This window comes from Pseudochaenichthys georgianus, chromosome 19, assembly GCF_902827115.2.
Source record: "Pseudochaenichthys georgianus chromosome 19, fPseGeo1.2, whole genome shotgun sequence".
NCBI lineage: Eukaryota > Metazoa > Chordata > Actinopteri > Perciformes > Channichthyidae > Pseudochaenichthys > Pseudochaenichthys georgianus.
In genome coordinates, this window is record NC_047521.1 from 18,586,192 (window position 1) to 18,605,134 (window position 18,943).

Sequence of the window (18,943 nt, forward strand, 5' to 3'; positions counted from 1 at the left end):
TTATTTTGAATACTTTGTAAGTAATTGTACATAACACATTCAGTCTAATACAGGTAAGATCGAACTTTCTTGTCAACTTGGAGTGCTGAATCAGAATACCTTTTTTCATTAGTCCCACAGAGGGTTAATGTGTAGTTAGTTACAGCAGAAAAAAGAGCCACCACAGCTTACTGTTAAATATGTTACATGCATTAAAAAGTAGTGATAAATAACGTTTTGTTTTTTTAAGTTACATAATTTTCAAAATACACATCATGTAACAGACATAACGAATATACAGAATGTCAAAAATATTTAAAATTAAGTCATAGTTAAAAGTTTGCAATGCGTCTGAGTCACTCCCCGCCTCCATACGTGTCCTGTGCGTGAAGAGAGGAGGACAAATTAGACCCTACCGGAGCAGGTACATCAGAGGTGGGCATGGCGAGTAGGTGGGGTCGCTGCTCTCCAGATTGTAGCAGAAATCCCCAGGATCATACCAGTGCGGAAACAGGTTTGGACTGCTGCCCGAAGGAAAACAAAGGATTGAGCACTGAACAGCGCATGGTAAGTCGAATCATTTAGAGGAACATCTGTATTGAGTGGCGGAACCTGCTGTAGTGCAGCCCGTCAGATTTGGATGCACTTGGCTTTATTGTGGGTGTCTCACAATGATACTTATGACCTGCCTTATATTTAAGAAGGTCAGGGTACCGACCGAGTATCCGTGCATTTACAGATGAATTGACAAAGTTAAAGAAAAAAAAACTTCCATCGGTTTCATGTATTCAAATAAACGTCAACATATTACCATGCCGGTTGCAAAATGGGCAGTATGTTTTTGTGAATGTAGAGTCTTAAAAGTGTAGAAACTGGGTCTTACGGTCTAAAAGCATCAAAATGTTTTCCTTTAGCTTAACCTGCCTACTTGGTACTTAAGCAGGCTTTAACCTCTTCTACTGTTGCATGTCAGGGCCAAAACCTCTGGCCCCATCTTAAACCTGCCTTGACCAATGACACGTTTACGAGTGACCAGGTGTTGGAAGATAGTAAAGAAAGATAAACTTTCAAATCGAAGGTTATATTGTATTCGATTGGGGTTTTGTTTCAGTTTCAGAGTAGCTTGGGAAATGTAATTACATATAGGGGGCTGGAGCTTTCCATCCTCTGTGTGTGGTTACCTGTTTGCTCTTTCAACACTTCCCATGCATTCCAGGACATTTTGAATTGTAGGTAGTTTTGGCTATAAATCACTAAATATGTCACATTGTTGCTGAAAACATCAACAGATGTTCTAAAAGTGGCTATTTTAAAGGTGACTAACCCTGAAAATAATTTAAGCCGTTAGAACTTTTTAAACATCTGAGAACTGGTTAAGGATTTTTGCATGAAGTTGGTCCAACAACTAGCACTCCTTTATAATTATACCCTACAGAGCGCAGCCACTTTCCAACCTGCCAACCAACCCAGAGCGGAGGCACAAACATGGCTAAGGCCTTCCTTTTTCAAGGTAACAATGTTAGGAATGTCCCAGGTTGTAAATATATTTTTAATTTGTATCCCTCAAGATAATAACTGATAGCCCAAAGTAGTATGTAAACCATCTCAAGTCAAGAATCACTGAACTACTCAAAATAAATCACCTGGCTTTGTCATTTGAACATACAAGTGTTCACTGATGAATAGAAAGGAGGAAAACATAAAAATTAGAGGTTGACGGATCCAGAAGAATGCTTGTGAAGAGGGAAGCCAATTTTAAGACAGGTGTGTGCCGTGCGCGCGTGTGTGTGTACCAGCGAGTGCACAAATAGCATCAATAGCCCCTGGTGATTATCAGCCTGCGGCTTCTCAAACAGCCGCTGCACATCAGCTCTGCAGATCTGTATCTGCAAACACACAGACTCCACTAAAAGAGAGCCTCCGTCCTGCACACAATTATATCTCTGTTAGAAGTACACACAACTATAGCTGCCGGGAGGGTTTCTCTGGCATGTCTGTCCTCTATAGCCCACCCCCTCACACGCACGCACGCACGCACACACAGGATATTATGGCAGAGCTTATCAGCAGCCAGAGTTAATCAAACCATAGCTCTAGCCCCTAAACTTCTGTACCCAGCAATGAACATGCAGAACATGGCAGGTGGGGTATAGTTGATCCTTGATTGATGCAATCAATATTTAATTAGGTTCACCTGTGTGATTGACATTTTACATAACAGTTTTGCATTTAGTTGTATCTTTGTGATGCGTATAATAGTTAATATGTTGTTGTTGTTGTTGTTGTTGCTGCAGCTGTCAGAATATTTTTGATCCCATATTTGCACACAGAAGGGGATTTTTTTAAATGCCAAAATGCAGCTCAGATGAACATAATGTAGACTCCACCACTGTAGATGTGATTAAATAAAGTGCTTAATTATTGCATAAATAACACTTTTTTTAAAGGAATAGTCATATTTTGCAGTCAATTGGCTCCCTTTCACTCTTCCATGGTTTTCATTTTTAACACTGAGGTGGACCACCCATACCCACCATTGTGTGTGTGTGTGTGTGTGTGTGTGTGTGTGTGTGTGTGTGTGTGTGTGTGTGTGTGTGTGTGTGTGTGTGTGTGTGTGTGTGTGTGTGTGTGTGTGTGTGTGTGTGTGTGTGTGTGTGTTTAGTATGCTCATCTGGACATCCTTTTTGTATGCCGTTTTACAAACACTTACAGCTTACCTGTGCATTGTGATTGCATTTGTGTAACTTGCTGTTGTCAATTTCTTCACCACAATGGGATTGGTCTTTGGGAAATTAACCATTCAGCTGTGCAATACTCTTACCAACATCTTACTGTTCCTCTAAAAGCTATCAGTTATCAAGTATGTCTTTTTTCAGTCCTCCTTGAAAGGTCAGAGTTCAACCAACATTTAGCTATGAAAACACGTGTCGGCTACTTAGGATCCGTATAGCATGTTAGCTTAGGTTACCTCAGTTTGCCCTGTAATTTGAGCTTTCCACCTGCACGACACTTCCAGGGTCATGAACTATATTTCATCATCCGTCTCCACTTGATTGAAGTCTTCCTGTAGAAAAAATACAAAAAGAAAAAACATTTCTAGACAAAAAAACCTAACAAAAACTACTTCAAGCATAATTAGCATTTCTCATACACCTGTCATTCCCAACCTCGGATACCAATATCAATTTCATGGGTCTAAAGTTTGTGCTTCCTATTGATAAGTGTGTCTCCTTGTTGGTTTTTGGAGCCAAGGCAGAACGTATAAAAGTTAGCGCTGAGCTTCAGTCGGCAATGTTCAAAACAACAGAAAGCCAGAAATCTAGGTGTAGTCATGGACTCTGACCTGAGTTTCAACAGTCACATTAAAACAGTTACTAAATCAGCCTACTATCACCTAAAGAATATATCTAGGATTAAAAGACTAATGTCACAGCAGGATTTGGAAAAACTTGTCCATGCTTTTATCTTCAGTAGACTCGACTACTGCAATGGTGTCTTCACAGGTCTCACAAAAAAGTCTATTAGAAAGCTGCAGCTAATTCAGAACGCTGCTGCTCGAGTCCTCACTAACACTAAGAAAGTGGATCACATCACTCCTGTTCTGAAGTCTTTACACTGGCTTCCTGTGTGTCAAAGAATAGATTTCAAAATACTGCTGCTGGTTTATCAAGCTTTGAATGGCTTAGGCCCAAAAATACATTTCTGACCTACTGCTAAATTATGAACCATCCAGATTTCTCAGGTCTTCAGGGACTGGTCAGCTTTCTGTCCCCAGAGTCAGAACTAAACATGGAAAAGCAGCGTTCAGTTATTATGCTCCAAATATCTGGAACAAACTCCCAGAAACCTGCAGGTCCGCTGCAACTCTGACTACTTTTAAATCCAGACTAAAGACTTTTCTTTTTGCCGCTGCTTTTAATTGAACTATTCACATCTTAAACTGCACTGTAACTTTTATCCATGTACTTTTTCTTTTAATGTTTATTTTATTATCTTTTCTTTTTAATGACTGATTTTAAATGCCATTTTCTTAATGTCTTTCGTTTTTTGTAAAGCACTTTGAATTGCCTTGTGTTGAAGGGTGCTATATAAATAAACTTGCATTGCCTTGCCTTGTTTGTCATTCCAGGTCTCAACATGCTCCCTGATATCCATCTCCTTCTCCTCCTAACGCTGGTGCTTCTTCAAGGTTGGTTCCTTGGTTGTGTTACTGTTTGGTCAGTTTCAGTGGAGAAGTGATGTTTGAACCTCTATCTCTGTAGATAAAAAACTTCTTATGTGTACCCTGCAATGAAAATGCAGAAAATGGCAGGTGTGCTAGTTAATCCTTGATTGACTGAATCAACCAACAGTTCAATCAGGTACACCTGTGTGATTGGATGGAATTCAAAATAACAATACATTGAGGAAATAGTTTAAAGTTTTGGGAAATATGCTTCTCTATTGTCAAGCGTTAGATGAGAATGCAGCCAGTTAGCTTAGCCTAGCATCAATACGGGGACCAAAGGAAAACAGCTAGCCTTGCTCTGTCCAAAGGAAACCAAAAATTAGATGACGTTGTCTTGTTAATCAAAGACATTATTGTTTATTATTGTAATTGTTCAACAGTTTGGGAATTAAGAGTGTTTGCTTGAAGCTACAGCTAACAAGTTAGCTTTACCTATAATCTAACATGGCCTTAAAACTGTTAGATAGTTTTTTCCAACCTCAATACTTAAAAAAGGCTGTTTTTTAGGGTCCATGTGTGATTAAAGTTGAGATGATTGTTAATATTAGGCATATTTTGACAGTGTTTTTGAAGGGAAAGTATGTTGTAAGGTCCTCACAAATACAGTGAGTAAAATGTTCAGTGTGTTGGTATTTGTGGGGGTATATGAGGTCTATGTTTGTGTAGTGCGTGGTGGAAAAAGTATGATGCTACACTGGTGCTCTTCTGGTCAACTTGAGATACTTTTTAAGACATTTAACGGCTTAAACTTGTCATGTCTGTTGTTCTGAAGACCATTATGTTCTCTTCAAAGTGATTGCCTCCAAAATTGTGCATCACTTTTATAGCATATTGTCAGTCAACCCAGTCTCACGGCATGTCGTGTTCACCAACACGATTTTTAATCTATTGATTCGTGTTCACCAACACGATTTGCCCCTTTTTTTCGCGTTGCACAGCACGATTTTAAAAGCAATGTATTTCTACTGGTAATGTGTTTCGTGCCTGCAGGCTGCAGCATGTCTTTTTCTCCGGTCGGGTCATGGAAGACCGGAAGCATTCTTACTCAATATCAAGCCACAGTTATTGCTTTTATTTTAAATCGTATATTTTCGGACTTTTGTTGCCGTCTGTGAGGAAAATAAATGGGGCTCAGAGCCTCAGGATACTGAAATCTGTATTTTTTAAATCTTTTTTTCCTTCTAATTTGTTATTCTTTTCAAAATAACACACTGTTATTTACTCACCAATAACACTCAATTATCCTTGCTTTTATTTATTGGTTTAATTCCATAATCTCGGGCTTTTTTGGCGTCCGTCAGGAACTGAATTTCAAAATAAATATAACCGGAAACAGATGTAGGCATTTCGAGCGATTACCCAAGATCCTCAGCTATGGTTTTAAGCTCGCTGATTGGATGTGTTAGCCGAAATGCATGCTGGGATTTGGTGTTTATATTATATGAAATCCGGAAAACATTTTAAAATAATAAAATAATACTTAATTCCGAGTGCTCTTGCTTTTCTCTTTGAAAGTCATCACATAACGGCATTGTAATACACGGTTCGGCTGCATTACATATTACAGATCTGCCGTAGTTCTTTATTTAGAGAGCCCTGATGAGAAGACCTTTGGAAAAACTGGAAGAAATGCCGCCGAAACTGAATACTTGACGTGGATCATAAATATATCAACAATTAAACAACATCTTCAATTTCTCTTCACACAATACGTCTCCTTGCAGTATCAACACTAATTCGGCTGACTTTTACATTTGATCTAATTCATAGATAGGTTATATTTACACCATAACGGTGCACAGCTGATAGAAAAGGACTGTAGTTTTTAAAAATATTACTGATTTTCTTTGAATGTAAGAATGTAAATACTGAGTCTGAAATAGTATAGCAATATGCTGTAAAATTATGTGAAAGCATGCATAAAACTATACATCTTCAGATGTTGTACATACACACTAATAATACAAAGTTATTATGGCTGTGTGTACCTTGTGTGCACCTCCTAGTGGTTAAAGCACGTTATTGCATTATTGTTTTTATGTGTTATATTTGATTAAACAAATATTAAGAGTACATACTTTCATAGGGGGAAAGTATAAATATAGAAATATAGAATATAAAAAATCAAGAAGATACTATAAGTGATCTCCACAATAAAACCGTTTAGTGCAGGATGTACAAAGATATTAATAGGAGGAGGTGCAAAACAGAAAAACGGATTAACCTTTATTTAAACATTAAATAACAGATTAAGGTCTTCTTTTAAATAAGAAAAAAACTTTGGGGGTATCTATCTACAGATAAATATTAAGCCTGACAAAGTACTTAACGTCTAATATATTGCTTTCCTGCAATGTTAACTATGTTGAAGCACTTATTTTAACTGATATTATACACATTAATTATACTCTTATGTATGTAGATAGAATAAGAAATGTGCAGAATATGACAGTTTAATGGTGGAGGTATACACACATATTGATAGATGTCTTGTAATGCACTGTTGAGGAACCTGTGACCCAAGTGTTTCATTCATTGCATAACTGCACTGTAGTTGTGTATGATATGTCAATAAACCTTTGAAAATCTTGAAAGGGATGTGCAAAATAGCCATAATATACAGTCTTTAATTAACTATTAGTAGAGAATAACGAGTAATGAATATACTTTATTACTCGTTTCCATTCATGTCAATTGCAGATACATGTTTAGTCTTCTCAAGCACCAACTATCAAATATCTCTCCTGATTGTTGGCACTTGACAATCACCTTACCTGAATTTTACTCAGGTGTAACTAAAGTCTGATTTAAGGGTTGTTTATATTTCACATAATTAATCAGAATCTGCAAAGTAACTCAAATAAATGCAGTGGAGTAAAAATACCAGGTTAACCTCTGAATTGTAGTGGAGTAGAATTACAAAGTAGCAATGAGCTGTCATGTGGGTATATATGAATGCTATATATTAATGCTGCGCATTATGGACACAAGCGATTTTCACCCATTTATTAATTATATGTTTTACATTTGATAACACCAATGTGTTTAATACTGGCAACTTCAAATTGTGGGAAAAACGAAAACGTTCAGTAGAGACGTCCCACAGAACATTTTGCGAAACACAATAGCCAGCATGTGTAGTTCTGGGGGGGTGTTCGATTCCAGTTTTGGATAGTCTGGCGTGGTTTCGTTCCATTTCACACAGCTGTTTGACGCTCTGCGTAACCTTACGGGGACTGTAGTCCTAAACGATAGCTGGGGGTTATGGGTAGTGTAGTGTCTTCGGCCATCCTAAACTCAGAAATGTTGACAATCGCAATGATGCTCGAAATGTCCCTTATAGGCCTACGTCTGTTTCCGGTTATTTTATTTTGAAATTCAGTTCCTGACGGACACCAAAAAAGCCCGAGATTATGGAATTAAACCAATAAATAAAAGCAAGGATAATTGTGTGTTATTGGTGAGTAAATAACAGTGTGTTATTTTGAAAAGAATAACAAATTAGAAGGAAAAAAAGATTTTAAAAATACAGATTTCAGTATCCTGAGGCTCTGAGCCCCATTTATTTTCCTCACAGACGGCAACAAAACTCCGAAATTATACGATTTAAAATAAAAGCAATAATTGTGGCTTGATATTGAGTAATAACATGTTTTTATGAACCACACAGCTTCCGGTCTTCCACGACCCGACCGGAGAAAAATACGTGCTGCAGCCTGCAGGCACGAAACACATTACCAGTAGAAATACATTGCTTTTAAAATCGTGCTGTGTAACACGAAAAAAAGGGGCAAATCGTGTTGGTGAACACGAATCAATAGATTAAAAATCGTGTTGGTGAACACGAAATGCCGTGAGACTGGGTTGTGTCAGTTGTTGTCTCGGACCTGAGGAAGTTGGTATTTGCCTCAGGGGAGAGGCGGGATTCTTTGAGCAATATAATCCTGAGTTGTTTTCAAAAATGACAGCTTTAGCACCATCTGAAGTATTTATTACTGGCCTTTTTAAAAACTTTGAACTTGAGCAAACCAGACCGTTTCACCTTGTCAAGACGCCCTCTTTTCTTGCTGTGCTGATAACACAGATAGCATGTTGCAGTGCTTCACCAGATACATATCCACCTAATCCACCCTGTCAGGTCACATTTCCCAGATAGTCAGTGAACTGATTGTGTTTTTTAACTCTGATTTCAAGGTAATCTTCCAGACTACGGAGGCAGTAATGTGTTTCTTGGTCATTTTCTAGCTACTGATTTTCCTGCAATGTTTTCATTCACAGTCATTAAAGATACAGTCATTTTGCTAGAGGCACTTGGCTGAACAGACAGACTTTTTGTTCTGAACATTGGGGCCCTGCTGACCATCAGAAGCCTTGCCAAGAACGAAAACGTTCACTGTCAGGAGGATTTAGGGGCTGGACTGACATTGGAATTAGGGGCAGATGAAAGGGGTCATGATAGAAAAAGGAGGGAATTTAGGCCTCTAAGTTGCAGGTGGTACTTTTCTTTCTTCACTTTATTGTGACATGTTTTCTTGCTCATGTATGTACGCTACGGCCCTTTTTCAGGTTTTGTTATTTACTCAAAAATGCTTAATAATTGTAATCACTAGTCTCGTAAATAGCAGTATTATTGGTAGTCTTTCTTAAGTTGCAGATGATGATTTTCAGAGTACATAATTGAATGTCATTAGTGTCATTTGTTACGTATACCACCCTATTTTCAAAAGAGTATACAAATACTAACTGCACAACTTTCTTTCACAGAAAGATTAGCAGAGGATGAGGACACATTCAATATTGGCACCAAATTCTGTCATGCAGACATATTACTTAAACATTCTTTGATGTTTCTTTCCTTTTACATCTTCTTTGATAGGGGACAGACTGACATATTTTTTACTTGTTGTGATCTGAGAGAAGCTCTGTTCTATTCTGAGAGTTGACTCTGTTTCATGTGGAGATGTCAAACGCTCTGTCTCTGTGCCGGACAAATGCCTCTGTGGGGTTACCAGGGACAACCAGGCGTGATCACATGGGTTTAAACAGGAAATCACATGCCCCTCGTTCCCATTTAGGCTGTACGTGTATGCCTGAATAGAGCGACGTCCATTCAGTGAATGGAGGGAAAGAATGTTTTTTCTTCACTTATCCACTCACATTAGCTTTGAATACTTAATTATCCATTGCAAAGGGGGTCAAGTAGGAGTAAATGAACTGTATACACTTCAGGGAAAGCCTCCTATTTATTATTTAATTATAATTCTGATGTTTTTTTTTTTAAAGATACTAAATAGAGACAGTTAACATGGGAAATTGTTGAGGTTTACAGATAAGTGTGATTATTTTTCCTCCTTAGTTGTCATTTTATGAGATAAATAGCAATGATAGGGAAACATTTGGTATCCATTCGTTTTGCAAAGGTTGTTGTTCTTGTTGTCCTAGTAATCATCTTAAAACCACTCAGATTTATCTTGTGGTGGTCTCATACTTTTACATGCCATTAATAGGTAGCCTATCCACATTTATTAACCAATTGTGTGTGTAATTCTTGAAAAAGTCCTTACCCGTTTAAATAGAGTGTTGATTTTTATGGTTGGCCCAACCACTCTATCCAAAACGCATGTATATAATACTGTCTACTTACATATGTGTGGACATTTGCCTGACCTCTGTGTTGTTTCTCCCTTGTAGTCCAGCAGGGCACCTCGGTGCAGGAGATCCAAACCGACCATAACACCATTGTAAAGATCAACTCAGCAGCAGAAAGTGAGTAAAAACAAGATTGTGGTGGGAGATCTAATCTGTTGACAGAGATGCATAAACATGTTAAAGCCTGTTTTAGTAAATAGTTAATAAATTCTTGAGCACATGACCTCGGATTAGTCCTCTGAGGTGGTGGGTGGTCTTATTAGCCCGGTGTGTGTGTCATAGAGGAAAGTGTTTGGAGATTACTTTCTTGTAAGCAGATAGGCGGCACACTCTCCTCTTCTCTAATGGCCCTCTTCATGATCAGCTGCAAATTCTAACGTGACGGCAACACCGCTGATTATTTACGCCGCCAGCGAGTACAAACTTGCTTTGTCCTGGGGGATGTTTTTGTGAGTGCTCCTGGGAAAAGAGAAACAAGCATGCTAAGCTGTTTTGTCTCTTTTTATGGTAAGGTCTTACTTTCATCTGCTACAGCCCATTTACCCCTTGTCAGGATAATCCCATAATATCCACAAAGAACAAAAGAATACCAATTCATTCACGGGAATGAAAAGCAGACAATGACTGAGAGTGTGGACCTACCAGAGGTGGTAATCAGACCTTTTACTTCAGTTAAAGTACTAATACCACAGTCAATGTGGCACAGTGTAAATATACTAAGCACTGCATTCATTTTTTACCTTAATACAAGTTAAAACATATTAGAATCACTTAAAGTATCAAAACAAAAAGTACTCATTATGCAGACTGGCTATTTTCTGAGTTTATATAACATCACTTGCTTATTTTAAGTTAAGCTGGTAAAAGGTGGAGCAAACTTTTAATTACTTTTTAAGATGCCTCATGTCCTGATCCTTAACAGTACGTCATAACTCATTAGTTGATTAATACCTTGTTTGAGTAATATGAAACTGAAATGTAGCTACATTAATGTTGTCAAATTAAGGTAGAGGAATAACATGTACTATGTTGCTTCCAAATTGTAGTAGAGTAGAAGTATAAAGTAGCATGTACCTCACATGTGTGCTTAAGTACAATATTTGTGTTCCCATGGGAAGAAATGCAGTGCTCGGCAGTCATGGACATCCTCTTCCTCCTGGATGGTTCTTACAGCGTGGGGAAGGGCAGCTTTGAGAGGTCCAAGCACTACGCAATAAAGCTGTGTCAAGCACTGGACATCGCTCCAGACAAGGTTTGTCTTTTGCTTTTGTTTTGTGTGTCTTCCTCTCTCCCTCTTTCTCTCATTTACACAATCCTTATCAATCGTCATCCAGATGCGGGTCGGCGTGATTCAGTTTGGTTCCTCTCCTCGGCTGGAAATCGCCCTGGACTCATACACTACCAAACAAGAGCTGAAGAAGCACATGAAGAAGATTTCTTACAGGTGTGTTTATGCTCTCCTTACACCCTCAGATAACAACATTTAGGGGGGGGTAATCAGTTTTTTGAATACATCCAAACCACAAGTGTCTATGTTGTTTCAAGACTTAAACTTAAAAATAGAAAAAGGTGTATTTAAATGTTTGACAAATAATTTGATCTGGACGGGATTTAGTTTAAACTCAGCTCCTGAAGGCAAAACACTGATTCAGATGTAATACAAATACTCCCTGGAAAGGAAAACAAATTAATTTCAGATTAGCGGGGTACACCGCAGGTGCTCACTGGATATTGGATTAGTGCACAAGCCAAGAAAGACGAAGATAATTTGTGTGTGTGCATGTGTGTATGGTTTTTGTAGTTTGGAATTAACATTATTGGCTTGCCATCAGCTTTGAAATTGCTACCCAGGTTTAATTATATTAGCTGTCCCCTTGCCTCAAATCAAAATAGTACCTTGTATTATACTGCTGTATAATGTAGGTGTATGTTTAATCATGATTTCTTACTTTACCTTACCTTACAAACAATACTTGTCTATTCTGTATTTGCAATATTTCTTTAAACAAAAAGTATAAAAAAGACTCAAAAATAACCAATTTATTTGTAGTTGTCTCTGGTTATGTTGAATTGTCTATAAGTCAACATCTGTAAATAAATGCTGCAAAAGCAAATCCTAAAAAACAATTAATGAAAGAAAAACATATGTATATAAATCTGCACTTGTATGCTAAGAAGCCAATGTTGTTGGTTATCAGTCCTGAAGGCCTTTGAAGCTTTCACTATAATGTTTTGTAGTTTCAGCGCCCTAGAGAAAGCATTGTTTTCACAGCTGGGAAAATGGGAAATATGATAAGATTGCATCTAAACACCTCACTTCAGGCACTTCCTATGTTTCAGAAGGTCAGTCTACTAACAGTCATGAGACACTCTGAATCTGTTTCCTGTGTCTAGTGGTGAGATAAAAAAAAGGCTCCTATCGTGACTGACATTCATGGGTTTAAAATGGGTTGTGATGAAATGTTGCAAAGTCCATAAACATGTTCAATCCAAGAAATAAAAGAGGAATCGAACCAAAATTGATCTGTGGTTTGCTTTGGCAGTCATATGTGGTCAATTGTTACCTATTATTACATATTTTCAGTTTGGTTCTAACAATAACTTTAAAAACTCTGAATTTCCAGGGGAGGCAGCACCCAGACAGGCCTGGCTTTAAAATATGTGCTGAAGAAAGGTTTCCCAGGCGGACGCAACTCCTCCACTGTGGCCCGGATCGCCATCCTCCTATCAGACGGGAGGTCCCAGGGCAACGTGGTGCAGGCGGCTGTGCAGCTCAAAGAGACGGGAGTGGTCCTGTTTGCAGTGGGCATTCGCTTCCCCAAGTACGTTTGATAGTAGAAAAGATAATAGATTGCATTTTGTCTGCATTGGAGTCTCTTAAAGGTCCCCTATGATACTGTTTTTATCAATATATTATAGGTCTCAGACAGGCCCGTACCCAGAATTTCGTAAATACTGAGGTCCAAAACATGCTAGGGGAGCTCGGGGGCAGGCCCCCCTAAATTGTTTTGTGCACACAACAGCATTTGACTCTGGGCTCAGCAGGTTAAAAACTAAAGAGGGGCTTCCACATGTGGCAGACCAGGTGTTGGTGCTGCCGGATTTGGCACCTCCACTATAACTTTCTCCAAGATAGTCGTACTGTCACCAAAATCACACTGGTGTTTGCTGTCCCTTTAGTTTGTGCACAGAAAAGCATTTTACTCTGGGCTCAGCATATATATATATATTTTTTATTATTCTTTGCCTTTCAAAAGCATTACATAATTATTCACACAACACGAAAATAACTTAATGTAAAGTATTTATTTCAGCTTCCCTTATTATACATCCAGTATACGTCCAGACTGTGGCTGTTTGTTGATAAATTAGTGTCGTCTTCTTCTGTTTCCTGTATGTAGGCTACTTAGTTATGCAGCGCCCCCACCGCCAGTAAATGGAAGTACTACAAAGAACCATGTTAATTATGTGTAGTTATTTCACGGGTTTTATTATCCACCTCGAAAAAATTACCGAGGTCCGGACCTCAATGGTGGGTATGGCCATGGTCTCAGATATATACAAAACATGTCTCTGAAGTGTTTGGCTCGAAATACCAAACAGATCATTGCAGCATCCCATAATCCCCTCTGTTTCAGCCCTGTTTCAAAAGTGCTGATTCTCTGTCTGTTACTTCAGATGAAAATAAGGCCCTCTGAGAGAGATTTGGTTAAAAAGAACACAATGGTGCTCTAGGAGGAGATTCAGGTGATAAGGTGGGGGGGGGGTTACATTGGTTGGTTATTGGCTAATGGTTACACGAGCCAAAACATCGTTATGACATCAGAAAGTGGCCAAAATCTGATCAGCTCATTTTCAGACAGGTTTTTATATAAATGGATCAGGACAAAAAGTGAGAGAATCTTTTTTCCTGAAACTTTCAGAATCTCTTTACACAAATGTGTAAACACATGAAAAAGTGGATTTTGCACAATAGGTGACCTTTAAAGTTCTTGTTTTCCAGGTGGGAGGAGCTACATGCTTTGGCCAGTGAGCCAATGGAGAGCCATGTCTTCTTCGCCGAGCATTTCAATGATGCTGTCAACGGCCTGTTCACCTCACTCAGCACCTTCTCTGTCTGCAATGCCATTCCTGAAGTTGGGATCCCTCAGATTTTCACTATCGGTATTTATAAGTACTCTCTCCCTCACTATCTTCATTCTCTGGTGGCTCTCTCTCTAACTCCTTCCAACTACTGTCCTGTCCTGATCTGGCTCATATCCACACCTGTCTTTCTGCCATCCTTCTGTCCTGTTCCCCAGGCTGTCATGTGGAGGTGTTTTCCTGTGTGAGGAAAACACTGGAGACCGTGAAGGAGCTGCAGGGGAACTACATGTGTTGGAAAGGCTCCAAGGGTTATTCCCCATACACTTCTCTCTGTCCATATTACAGGCAAGTGCTAGTGAATGCTCAGAAAATGCAAATGTCCTTGTTGTCTTCCTCACCTGAGAGGAATTCCTGCACTTTTGACAAGGAAAGCCCCCCTATTCACTGAAACTGGTGTCAACGTTTAAATAGCTTCAATGTCATCTCAAAATAAAATGTTCTGTCACTTTCTGCATAACTCTTCAGTAAAAACTTTCCTGTAAATCACCAGAAGAAGAATTTGGTAGGAATGTTGTTCCCACAGCAGTGTCTGACAGAGACAGGTTAATAATCAAAGAAGGAAGCTGGTGTCATTCTAGCTCAGACTGGGGACAACAATGATTGTTCAACAGGGCAACTCCCATCTGTTAATGTGCTGTGTCAGTGCGAGGTGTGATTCTGCCAGAAGCTCCCGAGGCAAATTAAAACGGCCTTGGAACAAATACATTTCCCGGCACATTACTACTTAACCACAGTGAACTGGCCTCACTGTTTAGGGAAAACAAACTTTTCATTTAAAATATTTCTCGTAACCCACTGTGAAATGCTCAGCAATTTCTTCACAAAAGCTGACTTCAAGCACTTTTAGGTACAGCACAAAGTAGGATTGCTGCTTGTATGACACTATGAAATAAGACTCGAAGATATTCATGTAAATAGAGATTTGAATAAATTGCAGTTAACACATTGGAATCAAAGTGAGATACCCCTTTTTTTTACGATACTGGTCATAAACTGTCTGTCAAATGAAAACATGTAAATATATAATGCCTTCCATATAGGCTGCTTATCATATTAGTAATGCATACCTCAGAGTACAAATCTTTGATTCGTTTTCAACCTGTGTTAGTCTAAATGTGTGTTTTTCAGGTACACAAAGATGTACAAGAGACACCAGACAGTCTGCCATCGGACTATCTGCCCAGGTGACAACACCGATAACTCCCTCTCTTCCTTTCTTTGAAATGAAGTGTATTTGTGTAACTCCCTGCCATTCTCTCTCTCTCCCACTGAACTGTAGATCCCTGTGACTCTCAGCCCTGTCTGAATGGAGGCACATGTGTACCAGATGGGCAAGAGGGATACAACTGTTTATGTCTTCCTGGCTATGGAGGAAACCCACACTGTGGTCTGTACACTCACTGAGATACTATATTTAGAGATGGCAAAAGTATACACATTCTTTACTCAAGTAGAAGTACAGATATTCGTGTTTAAAAATACTGAGACCCTACTAAAAATAGTAGAAGTACTGACTAAACTTCTTTACTCAAGTAAAAGTAAAGAAGTATGGGTTTCTAAAAGTACCCATAACTACCAACTGTTTTAAAGAGTAACTGACCTCCCTTTATATTAATAGAACAATCATGTCATTGCTAGCTAATGAATGTTTCCATGCTGAACAACGGCAACATGAAAACGTTTTCATTGGTCGCTCTTCTTTAGAGAAGACCAGGAAATGATGGATACACGGATCGTGTTCAATCAATAGGCACGCAATGACTCTTAATAATAATGATCACTGCACCAAACACAGATTAAAACTAAAGTAACAAACTTGTGTTAAAAATGTAAGACGTAAAAGTCAAAAGTAGCGGAGTAAAGTACTGATACCAGAAAAATGTACTTAAGTACAATAACAAAGTATTTGTACTCCACTACTTCCCACCTCTGACTATATTGGCTGCATACTATCTCTCAAACTAACTAACTTGACTCTCCCTCCCCCCCAGCCCCTGCCATGTCCCTGGACTGCTCCGTAGACTTGCTGTTCCTGGTGGAGGGCTCTGCCACCCTCACCTTGGAAGGCTTCCTCAGCCTCAAGTCCTTCTTAAAGCGGTTCCTGCGCAGCGTCATCGGCTCCAACAGCCCCAGCAAGGTGGGCCTGGCGGTGTTCGGAGGAGAGACCCGGGTGGTGGCACCGGTGGATAAGTACAAAGGGGACGTGAAGGGTCTGCTGAGGGCTGTGGAGGCCCTTCAACCAATGGGCGGCGAGGCCCTGACAGGCGAGGCAATACGCTACGTCACACGTCACGGTTTTGTGAGCGCGCCAGTCTTTGCGGACGTCACAGACGACCTGCCCCGCGTGGTGGTGCTGATCACCGCCACGCCTGCTGCAGACGAGGTGGTGGAGCCCTCTAAATATGCACGAGACAGAGAGATCTTCCTGATCGGGGTGGGACCAGTCAAATTAAGGGAACAACTGAATAATATCACAGGAAATCCCGAGAGGACTGTCAGCTTCACACCAGCTGAGTTCAGTGCCAAGATCCCTGAGCTCAAGGCTAAGATCTGCAGCGTGGATCAGCAAGGTAGAGACTGACTACTTCATTACTTATGAAATAGGTGAAAGCCAATAGGAGTCAGTCATTCCAAATGTGATTAACTATTAACTATTTTATGGTAATTTATTTTGGAAGTTGCACGTTACCTTACTTTGCTATCTTATCTATTTTCGACAATGAAGGAATAATCCAAAATAAGATATAATGCTTGATGAATTATTTGTAATTCCTGCCATGTTTAACAACAGCAACACCACATGAAATATCTGAGTACATACTCAGATGATAGGATAGAATTAAATCTTTAAAATCTTCATTTTCGAGCAGACGTGGATCAATTAAACCTGGATTTAGCAGAAAGTGCATTTCTAGGGTCTTGAAATACCTCTTCAAGATCATGTTGTGTACTTTTCAATAAATACAAATTGTCTGTGTAATTTAACATTACAATTATTTATTTATTTTCTTATTCAGGTTGTCTGGACCAAGCAGTGGACCTGGTGTTTGCCCTGGATTCCTCCAGTGCTGTCAGCCCGGATAACTTCATCATCCTGCGTGACTTTGTACGCAGCCTCACCGTCCATTTCGACATCAACCGCGACGTGGCTCAAGTGGCGCTCGTGTCCTACGGTCGGAGAGCCACCACCGTCTTCAACCTGGACAAGCATGACACCGGCTCCTCCATCCTCAAGGCTGTAGATGAGGCCAACTACATGGGTGGAGTGGGTTCAACGGGCGCCGCTCTACTTCACATCCACTCCGAGATCCTGACGGCGTCCAAAGGGGCCCGGCCGGGGGTCAACAAGGCCGTGGTGTTACTGACAGACGGCTCGGGGGGGGACGACGCTGCCGTTCCAGCTCAGAAGATCCGAGATAACGGAGTGTCAGTGTTTGTCATCGGGATTGGAGACGTTCAGAAAGACAGGCTGGTGCAGATCGCGGGTTCAGTGGAACACATGATCTCCGTGCCTTTTTACGAGGATCTCAAATATTTTGAGGATGTGCTGGTGCAGGTGCTGTGTTCAGGTGAGAGGGTAGGAACACCTTTCTAGGACAGCTTGTTCCATCTATAGAAACTGAATCAGAATACTTTATTTTTCAGCAGGAAATTGTGTGGAAGGATGGCGGACGGGTTTGAAGGGATCTGAACAAATTATGTAAAAATGTTGCTGTGGTATCCAACTCATTTATGATACATTTCCTTTCTTTTAGAGGTCAAAAAGCCGGTAAACCTATGCAGGCCTAACCCATGTATGAATGATGGGACCTGCATCCTGTCCAAAGGGGGCTTCCGCTGTCAGTGCCAAGGCTATGAAGGACCTCACTGTGAAAGAAGTAAGTCTGTTTTCCTTATTTTCTTCCTTCCTTCCTTCCTTCACATCCACCTTCCTGCCTTCCTTTAAATACATTATCTTTACTTCATATAGATCATTTTCTTCTAATCTGTTTATGAGTCAAAGCTACATACATTTTAAGACTAGTTGTCTGACTGCTTTTCTTACTTGTACAACAAGACTTTGCAGTAACAGCATGCTTTGCAAGTGCATTCATTTATTTCTTTATCCGTAGAAAGCATCAGGTCTTCCTCCAGAGGAGATCTCCCGAGGCCTGTCGGTCTGAGGAAGAAGAGCCACCAGGAGCTCCTGGATCGCTACAAACTGCACCGCAGGAGGCATGCTGTCTGACAACACCAACACAGAAACAAGCCACGTACGGACACTTAAGAACCGAGGATGATAGCGGAGTAAAGGGAAAGCTAATGTTACTGTTTCAATATTTAAACTGGAGTTTAAGGCACTTGTTGAGATTCTGAGTGCCAGTGTCTATATGTGTCCTAGTCAGAGACTGTGTCTTGTTGTTGTCTATTCAAAGATGTAAACTTTTATATTTTATTATAATATAGAGTATATCTGAGTCATGATTGTATTCTTTTTATTGTATAATATACACAGCCCTTTTTCCTACTTACAAAAAAGACAAAAACATAAAGGTTTCGCCAAAAAGCTTAAAACCAAATGCTCAGCTATTGTTTTATTATAATATTTGACATTCATTTTTGCAAAAAGACCCTTATAATTTCAGATATACAAATAATGATGTGTTTCACTATTGAAAGAGAAACAAAACAGGAAAATGACCACCTGTCAAGCCCTACAATTGTAAATTCAAAATGGCTGATGTTTCAAATTCTTAACCAAAACTAACATTTAAACTCTTTGAACCTAGATAAATGTTTGAAATGTGAACATCCTATTATCAGTTGACTTTCCCTCATAAATACTTTATTTTTTCATTTTTAAGAAGTGTATAGTTACCCTGTGAAATTGTAATGCTACACGCATTTTAAAGTTACAGTGAACCTTTGATCCATTTTCACTGGATGAGAGGACATTTTCAT

General features: G+C 39.5%; 1 protein-coding gene across 1 annotated transcript; it reads left to right on the top strand.

Moving 5' to 3' along the window:
• The first annotated feature begins 401 nt into the window (after nt 1–401).
• Nucleotides 402–18,877, top strand: vwa2 (von Willebrand factor A domain containing 2). The gene is made up of 14 exons (XM_034107084.2): nt 402–546; nt 4,109–4,168; nt 9,899–9,973; nt 10,975–11,108; nt 11,191–11,300; nt 12,481–12,678; nt 13,860–14,020; nt 14,158–14,287; nt 15,131–15,186; nt 15,282–15,389; nt 15,994–16,572; nt 17,020–17,571; nt 17,758–17,880; nt 18,115–18,877. Exons 2-14 carry the CDS (start codon nt 4,117–4,119, stop codon nt 18,228–18,230), a joined length of 2,394 nt encoding a protein of 797 aa, XP_033962975.1. The 5' UTR covers nt 402–546; nt 4,109–4,116; the 3' UTR covers nt 18,231–18,877.
• The last annotated feature ends 66 nt before the right edge of the window (nt 18,878–18,943 follow it).

Bases quoted from the DNA above. Each gene is read 5' to 3' on its own strand.
- vwa2 (XM_034107084.2), top strand. From the start codon at position 4,117: ATGCTCCCTGATATCCATCTCCTTCTCCTCCTAACGCTGGTGCTTCTT. The intron at 14,021-14,157 runs GTATTTATAAGT...CCTGTTCCCCAG, and splicing joins CCCTCAGATTTTCACTATCG to GCTGTCATGTGGAGGTGTTT. The intron at 17,572-17,757 runs GTGAGAGGGTAG...CCTTTCTTTTAG, and splicing joins GGTGCAGGTGCTGTGTTCAG to AGGTCAAAAAGCCGGTAAAC.